The sequence below is a fragment of the Schistocerca gregaria genome, chromosome 5 (genome assembly GCF_023897955.1).
Source record: "Schistocerca gregaria isolate iqSchGreg1 chromosome 5, iqSchGreg1.2, whole genome shotgun sequence".
Taxonomy (NCBI): domain Eukaryota; kingdom Metazoa; phylum Arthropoda; class Insecta; order Orthoptera; family Acrididae; genus Schistocerca; species Schistocerca gregaria.
In genome coordinates this window covers 416,797,158-416,806,801 of record NC_064924.1, presented here as the reverse complement: position 1 = coordinate 416,806,801, position 9,644 = coordinate 416,797,158, and the positions used below count along the sequence as shown (strand labels likewise).

At 38.3% G+C, this 9,644-nt stretch overlaps 1 protein-coding gene across 2 annotated transcripts in view; it reads right to left on the bottom strand.

Annotated features, from left to right (window-relative positions):
- Window positions 1–1,811: 1,811 nt before the first annotated feature.
- LOC126272744 (3-hydroxy-3-methylglutaryl-coenzyme A reductase) overlaps window positions 1,812–9,644 on the bottom strand; it is a 442,088-nt gene continuing 434,255 nt past the window's right edge. For both annotated transcript variants that reach the window (XM_049975803.1, XM_049975802.1), the window contains one exon: window positions 1,812–3,289. In XM_049975803.1, the coding sequence (XP_049831760.1) occupies window positions 3,250–3,289 (40 nt within the window). In that variant the 3' untranslated portion in view covers window positions 1,812–3,249. The remainder of the gene's footprint in view (window positions 3,290–9,644) is intronic.

The window sequence follows — 9,644 nt, the reverse complement described above, 5'->3', positions numbered from 1 at the left end:
GTCTGTTAAATGCAGCTTCTTTTTACTTCATTATCAGGCCACTGATTGGAATTCCTTTATTGTGTTGTTGTATGTACCATCTACAAAGAGCTAGGTTCGGTTCTTCATTCTCACTCTTTTCCATAATAATTCATTTTCCAAACACATTACCCATCTGGGTTGTGTTTGTTGAATAATATCATCTTTCTTTTTAATGTCATAAATAGTTGCTCATCCATCACTGTCAATAGCAATGGCTTTCTATGAATAACCTCAGTTCAACTTATCTAAAATATGAGTTCCAGCTTGATGTCTAACAACTCTGGCCAGAGTTGCTGGAGTTGGCAGTCATGTGTGCATGAGATGTGCTTGCTTGTGTGTGTGAATGGTGTCTCTCTTTTATTGATGAAGGCTGTGGCCGAAAGCTTTATCTAAGTGTCTTTTAATTGTGCCTGTCTGTAAATTGACATGTCTTCTTTCCTATAAGAAGCAATCTGTCTTTTCCTACACTGTTGATATTCCTACTTGGAGTTTCAATTGTTCAACTTTTTATGGTATGTTTTTATTTAAAACATTTTACTTATTAGAGGTAATCATTATCATATGTTGACTTTGTATTGCATCTGTCCACATGAGCAGAATTTTATCAGAATTGTTATTTTACTGCATATTGCATAGTCCCTGCATGACAGAGTGGTTCTAAGCATTGTACAATATAACTACCACTGCCCAGTTTGTGCATTTATTTTTGTCATTGAGCTGGCCCAACTTCATTTTTTTGTTTTTTTACTATAAGCCTGTAACCTCAACATATTGTCTTTTGATAGCCCTGAGGATGGCAATACATATTGCCAAAATTAGTAATCCAACAAATGTGTTAACATATCAGTCTTGACAAATAAACTGGTTTCCAAAACAAGACTACAATATATAAAAATATGGTGCCAATTAGGCCACAGTGCTGGCAGGCATCATGTGAACTGTTCACCCCTGTAGCACCATTCGCCGGCACTGTGGTCTAGTTTATGCAATATTTTTAGTTGTGTTTGATGATGCCTAGCTGATTTTTTTGCCTCTCTTGACAATCCGCTATTAGCTTTATTATACCAGGATAGGTTTTAAACAGCCCCAAACAAGGTCACCACTAACCAAAATCAACAGTCTGAGGACAAAATTTTTTGTGGTTATAGACTGGAATAAAAAGAAAAAAATATTCTATCCAGCTCCCTAAACACACAAAATGTTGCAGATTTTCCAGATTTTTCTCACTTAGTGACACAGTTGGTGTCACATTGTATTCACTCACTACAAGAATCTTCCTTTTTTATTTGGTCATTTTTGTATTTTAATGGGTAAAAGGAGTGTTTCACATGGCATCGAGCATGGACTGTAGCCTGTTTTCAGTTGTGACAGCCATATCAATGTAAATAAAATACTTCAACAGTGTCTACTTGACTCCAATAGTTGGTTCCAACTTCGTTCTTGCTGCATCCAGTGCTTTCTAATTGTACATATTGAAGAGTACTGCTCTATAATTGTTCCTAAGCTGTACAGTAACTTTCTCCATTGTGACTGACGGTATGTTTGATTATTTCACAGTATTATCAGCACCCCCCCTTCCCCCTTCCCGCCCAATTTATGTACAATTACATGGGAGAAAGAGTTTATTGTGAAGGTGAATGAAATATACTATATAGCTGGTGATTAAACATTTCAGCTGTAATTAATTGTTGAAATAAATCTCTTAATGTAATACTGGCTGTAGATCAAGATATCATCAAGAGAGAGAGGTGTGGTAAAGATTCTGGGATATAAAGACAAAAACAACAATGTATCTTACAAAGTTCTTTTTATTTATTCATAATAAGTTATGGGAGCTTTCTCTGCTTAGGTTGTAAAAAATAACGTTCTGCTCTCTTTCTGCTGGAAAAATGTCATGACTTAAGAAATTATTGCAATGTTGCTGTTGCCTTCACATGATCAATATAAACACTCTAAAGGATTTTTTGCAATAAATGAAACAACCGTATAACTTATGGCTGTGACTAACATTATACATTACTTAATTAAAAAATATAGAAAATACTGTTACGTTTTCCAACAGTGACATGGCTATGAACAGCTAATATTTTTACAGTTTCATTCACTGGCACAAATTGACTTTTCACAGTCATTGAGCACTATAAATTAAGTTTGTGGTGGATAAACTGCAACTGCATGATTACAGATCTTTTCATTGCAGTTGCTTTTGTACAAATACTGGTTACAAGTGACTAACATTAAGGAATACTGCAAAGACAATCACACATCAGTTGTAACCTAAATCTGACAAGCACATTATAGTGAAATTTAAAAAATGCCTAAAATGTCACAATAAATGAACATTCAGTCTGCGTCGGTCAAGAAACCACCAAGATATGTATGTGTCAATAATAAACAAGTCACAAAAATATTAATCAAGAATCTATTCTGATGACAGGTAGGCATTTGTACATGTATTTACATATAATATAATGTTTCTCAATTACATTTGAGGCTCTATTTAACTCAAAAGGTATGAGTACACTAAACGCTCAAGCACATTCATTGTTAAGATAGAGTAAGATTTAAGAAGACACGAGGACTGCAAATAAGATGTAATGTTTCTTAAGGTTGTACACAGATTTCTTGTAAAGGCTCTTCTCCTTTGCAGCTACAAAAACTCAGTTTCAAAAGCAGTTTTTAAGTACTGTACTGTCACATAAAGCCAGCTTTTCTGCAGACTCATTTCAGTTAATAAATTATTACGATTATTTTACATCTATAAATATATCCAAATAATTATAGTCAGTCTGATTACATAAAAAATGTGATTGTATAAACAAGTTTGAAGCTCAGAATTCTTATTCAAATGCATCTAACTCATCACATTTTGATTTAATTGAACAGTTACTCTAAATTATTGAGCATGATCACTTAGTTAATTTGAACTGTGTGATGCTGTTCAATGAGCTAGTACTCCATTCAGTCAGTAAGACAAGACACCTTAAAACATTTCTGTTTAATTTATTTGGTAAACTTCAGTGACTGGCAGTGGTTTTGGAGGCTGTTCTCTCAGAATATACACTGCCTAGTTTCAAACCACTTTTTCTTCCATGACAGAAAATCATGTTCTCGTGGATATTTGCCAGTCATCCTGATGCATGGAATGTCACTGATTACAGTCACTGTGGCAGTCTTCTTTGTCAGTGACCTACATGCAGTTGCATGCAGCTTCATCTAAGACACGTTTCACGACTTTTCTTCACTCGGTCTTGAAGTAACAGAAGCTCTGCAACAATAAATATCATTTTTAGTTTCATTAAGTACACAGAGGACCACTGAGTAAAAGATTAAACAAAACTCTAAAATGACTATTACTGATTCTATATCAACTATCATAGGCATACAAGCAACCCCCCATCGGAGTGTAGCCATGTATGGAAGTGAAACATGGACAATAAACAGTTTGGAGAGGAAGAGAAGAGAAGCTTTCGAAATGTGGTGCTACAGAAGAATGCTGAAGATTAGGTGGGTAGATCACATAACTAATGAGGAGGTATTGAATAGGATTGGGTAGAAGAGGAGTTTGTGGCACAACTTGACGAGAAGAAGGGACTAGTTGGTAGGACAAGTTCTGAGGCATCAAGGGATCACAAATTTAGCACTGGAGGGCAGCGTGGAGGGTAAAAATCGTAGAGGGAGACCAAGAGATGAATACACTAAGCAGATTCAGAAGGGTGTAGGTTGCAGTAGGTACTGGGAGATGAAGAAACTTGCACAGGATAGGGTAGCATGGAGTGCTGCATCAAACCAGTTTCAGGACCGAAGACCACAACAACAACAATGACATGCATAATCATTAATACTGGGTGAGCAATTTGGTCATGAATCTTCTTATGACTACCTGTGAAATAAATTATACCTCAAACAAAACTGATCTCTAATTGGATGCAGTTTCTTGGCAAGGAAGAAGGAAGGAATATGGGGCTTAATGTGTCCCATTAGCATTCCCTTATTTAAGACATAACACAAATTTTGACTACTTAACAGTAGGAGAGGAAATGACGAATGAAATTTTTTAAAAAGAGATTACCCAGCATTCTGCCTTAATGGTTTAGGAATACCGCAGGGAACATAAATTCAGGTGAATGGATAGAGATTTGCACCCAGTTCCTTCTCAGAATTAAGTGTCTTAATCACTGTGCCACTTATCTCCATTTCATAGGAGGTGCTCTACTTCAGTCCGATTAACGAATAATGACACTTTGCGCACCTCAAGAAACAGACAAGGAATGCAGTGTTGTCAGTCCCAAGCAACAGTTTTGTTAAGCACTTACACTTGCTCTGCACTTGAAGATAGCATGTATACTTCAAATTATGTCTGTCGCTAACTTGTGTAGAATATTTCAATTGCCACCACCATCAGCCATGAGAAATCGCAAGAAATAGAATAAAAATTTACTATATAACTCACTATGATAATGTTTATTGCTCACAACTTGCTATGACATTCACAGTACACTGCCAAGAACATTACTTAACACTCACTGGTTGTCAGAGAGTGCACAACTTAGGTGTGCAAAACAAGCCTCAACTTGACTGCCATAGTTCATGACTCCAACTATAACAAACATCCAGGTGCAGCTAAATTGTGACATGAAGAATCTGTCTTTAGTTGAAAAAGAAGTAAAATACAGCAACACCAAAATCTTTAACTCACTTTCAAGTGATATTAAGTCTCTATGAGGTAATAAGTTATTCAAAAGTAAATCAAACGAGATTTCAATTTAAAAACTTTTATTCTTTACATTAATTTTATAACACACACAGATAGGCAATTTCTCACAAATTTATGTTTGTTGCTCCTGTGCTATCTGTATTTCTGTTTGCTGTTCCTCTCCTACTTATATGCTTTATGTTTGATTGGTGATCTTTTACAGAAGTTTGAAACTCAGTGCAGACTTAAGTGCGAGATGTTTAAACTGGTTTCTACAACATAACTTTGTCTCAAAACCTGTTAGAAAATCCAAAGCAATTCTGGTTGTATGTAAAGTATGCTACTGGCAAGACACAATCAATGCCTTCTCTGTGCAATAACGATGGAAAAACTATTAACGACAGCGTTGCCAAAGCACAGTTATTAAACACAGCCTTCCAAAATTCCTTCACCACAAAGAATACGGAGAAAATATTACAGAATATGAATCAAGAACAGCTGCCAACATGAGTAACTTAGAAATAGATATCCTCCAAGAAGTAAAGCAACTTAAATCACAAAATGCACCAGGATTTTGCAGCATATATTGTGTTTGAACATTATGAACTACCACAAAGAGAGTGGTCTATTGACGCACAGTCAACATGAATTTATAAAACATCAGTCTCGTGAAACACAACTAGCTGTTTACATACCCAAACTGTTGAGTGCTATTGACACAGGATTTTAAATTGATTCCATATTTCTATATTTCCAGAAGGCTTGATACTGTAAACACAAGCAGCTTGTAATAAAATTACATTATCGTCTCAGTATTGTGACTGGACTCGTGATTTCATGTCACTCTGCTGTTCCTTATCTATATAAATGATTTAAGAGACAATCTGAGCAGCCATCTAAGGTTGTTTGTAGATGCTGGTATTGTCAATCGCCTAGTAAAGTCATCAGAAGATAAAAACAAATTGCAAAACAATTTAGAAAAGATATCTGTATGGTGTAAAAATTGGCAGTAGACCCTAATCAATGAAAAGTGGAGGTCTACATCTACATCTACATCTACATCTACATTTATACTCTGCAAGCCACCCAACGGTGTGTGGCAGAGAGCACTTTACGTGCCACACTCATTACTTCCCTTTTCTGTTCCAGTCGCGTATGAAAAACTGTCTCAAAGCCTCCGTGCATGCTCGAATCTCTCTAATTTTCCATCGTGATCTCCTCGGGAGGTATAAGTAGGGGGAAGCAATATATTCGATACCTCATCCAGAAACGCACCTTCTCGAAACCTGGCGAGCAAGCTACACTGCGATGCGGAGCGCCTCTCTTGCAGAGTCTGCCACTTGAGTTTGCTAAACATCTCCGTAACGCTACCACGGTTACCAAATAACCCTGTGACGAAAGGCGCCGCTCTTCTTTGGATCTTCTCTATCTCCTCTGTCAACCTGATATGGTACGGATCCCACACTGATGAGCAATACTCAAGTATAGGTCGAACGAGTGTTTTGTAAGCCACCTCCTTTGTTGATGGACTACATTTTCTAAGGACTCTCCCAATGAATCTCAACATGGTACCTGCCTTACCAACAATTTATTTTATATGATCATTCCACTTCAAATTGTTCCACACGCATGCTCCCACATATTTTACAGAAGTAACTGCTACCAGTGTTTGTTCCGCTATCATATAATCATACATAAAGGATCCTTCTTTCTATATATTCGCAATACATTACATTTGTCTATGTTAAGGGTCAGTTGCCACTCCCTGCACCAAGTGCCTATCCGCTGGATATCTTCCTGCATTTCGCTACAATTTTCTAATGCTGCAACTTCTCTGTATACTACAGCATCATCCGAGAAAAGCCGCATGGAACTTCCGACACTATCTACTAGGTCATTTATATATATTGTGAAAAGCAAGGTCCCATAACACTCCCCTGTGGCACGCCAGAGGTTACTTTAACATCTGTAGACGTCTCTCCATTGATAACAACATGCTGTGTTCTGTTTGCTAAAAACTCGTCAATCCAGCCACAAAGCTGGTCTGATATTTCGTAGGCTCTTACTTTGTTTATCAGGCGACAGTGCAGAACTGTATCGAATGCCTTCCGGAAGTCAAGGAAAATAGCATCTACCTGAGAGACTTTAATATTTTCTGGGTCTCATGAACAAATAAAACGAGTTGGGTCTCACACGATTGCTGTTTCCGGAATCCATGTTGATTCCTACGGAGTAGATTCTGGGTTTACAAAAACGACATGATACTCGAGCAAAAAACATGTTCTAAAATTCTACAACAGATCGACGTCAGAGATATAGGTCTATAGTTTTGTGCATCTGCTCGACAACCCTTCTTGAGGACTGGGACTACCTGTGCTCTTTTCCAATCATTTGGAACCTTCCGTTCCTCTAGAAACTTGCGGTACACGGCTGTTAGAAGGAGGGCAAGTTTTTTCGCGTACTCTGTGTAGAATTGAATTGGTATCCCGTCAGGTCCAGTGGACTTTCCTCTGTTGAGTGATTCCAGTTGCTTTTCTATTCCTTGGACACTTATTTCGATGTCAGCCATTTTTTTGTTTGTGCGAGGATTTAGAGAAGGAACTGCAGTGTGGTCTTCCTCTGTGAAACAGCTTTGAAGAAAGGTGTGTAGTATTTCAGCTTTACGTGTGTCACTCTCTGTTTCAATGCCATCATCATCCCGGAGTGTCTGGATATGCTGTTTCGAGCCACTTACTGTTTTAACGTAAGACCAGAACTTCCTAGGGTTTTCTGTCAAGTCGGTATATAGAATTTTACTTTCGAATTCACTGAACGCTTCACGCTAACTTTGACATCGTTTAGCTTCTGTTAGTCTGAGAGGTTTTGGCTGTGTTTAAACTTGGAGTGAAGCTCTCTTTGCTTTCGCAGTAGTTTCCTAACTTCGTCGTTGTACGACGGTGGGTTTTCCCCGTCCCTCACAGTTTTACTCAGCACGTACCTGTCTAAAACGCATTTTACAATTGCCTTAAACTTTCCCATTCTATATCTGGTAAATTGAAATCTCCACCTAAGACTACAACATGCTGAGAAAATTTATGTGACATGTATTCCAAATTTTTTCTCTTAGTTATTCTGCCACTAAAGCTGCTGAGTCGGGTGGTCGGTAAAATGAGCCAATTATTAACCTAGCTCGGTTGTTGAGTGTAACCTCCACCCATAATATTTCACCGGAACTATGCACTTCTACTTCACTACAGGATAAACTACCACTAACAACGACAAACATGCCACCACCAGTTGCATGCAATCTATCCTTTCTAAACACCGTCTGTGCCTGAATTTATCTCTGACTTCAGCCAGCTTTCTGTACCTATAACAATTTCAGCTTCAGTGCTTTCTATCAGCGGTTGAAGTTCCGGTACTTTACCAACGCAGCTTCGGCAGTTTACAATTACAATACCGATTGCTGCTCGGTCCCCGCATGCCCTGACTTTGCCCCGCACCCTTTGAGGCTGTTGCCCTTTCTGTACTTGCCTGAGGCCATCTTACCTAAAAAAACTGCCCAGTCCACGCCACACAACCCCTGCTACCCATGTTGCCGCTTGCTGCGTGTAGTGGACTCCTGACCTATCCAGCGGAACCCGAAACCCCACCACCCTATGGCGCAAGTCATCCATATGAGTGCTAAAAGGAATCCGTTAAACTTTACACGATAAATCTGTCAAATCTAAAGGCCATAAATTGAACTAAATAGCTAGTAGATACAATTAGAAACAACTTAAATTGGAAAGAACACACAGAAAATGTTGTTGGGAAGGCAAACGTTAATTGCCTAGTAAAGTCACCAGAAGATAAAAACAAATTGCAAGACAATTTAGAAAAGACATCTGTATGATGTGAAAATTGGCAGTTGACCCTAACCAATGAAAAGTAGAGGTCATCCATATGAGTGCAAAAAGGAATTCATTAAACTTTGGGCCGGCCGGTGTGGCCATGTGGTTCTAGGCACTTCAGTCTAGAACTATGTGACTGCTACGGTTGCAGGTTCGAATCCTGCCTCGGGCATGGATGTGTCTGATGTCCTTATGTTAGTTAGGTTCAAGTAATTCTAAGTTCTAGGGGACTGATGACCATAGATGTTAAGTCCCATAGTGCTCAGAGCCATTTGAACCATTTGTTAAACTTTCCATGATAAATCAGTCAAATCTAAAGGTCATAAATTGAGCTAAATACCTGTTGTTGTTGTTGTTGTTGTTGTTGTCTTCAGTCCTGAGACTGGTTTGACGCACCTCTCCATGCTACTCTATCCTGTGCAAGCTGCTTCATCTCCCAGTACCTACTGCAACCTACATCCTTCTGAATCTGCTTAGCGTATTCATCTCTTGGTCTCCCTCTACAATTTTTATCCTCCACGCTGCCCTCCAATGCTAAATTTGTGATCCCTTGATGCCTCAAAACATGTCCTACTAACCGATCCCTTCTTCTAGTCAAGTTGTGCCACAAAGTTCTCTTCTCCCCAATCCTATTCAATACCTCCTCATTAGTTACGTGATCAATCCACCTTATCCTCAGCATTCTTCTGTAGCACCACATTTCAAAAGCTTCTATTCTCTTCTTGTCCAAACTAGTTATCGTCCATGTTTCACTTCCATACATGGCTACACTCCAAACAAATACTTTCAGAAACGACTTCCTGATACATAAATCTATATTCGATGTTAACAACTTTCTCTTCTTCAGAAACCCTTTCCTTGCCATTGCCCGTCTACATTTTATATCCTGTCTACTTCGACCATCATCAGTTATTTTACTTCCCAAATAGCAAAACTCCTTTACTACTTTAAGTGTCTCATTTCCTAATCTAATTCCCTCAGCATCACCCTATTTAATTTGACTACATTCCATTATCCTCGTTTTGCTTTTGTTGATGTTCATCTTATATCCTCCT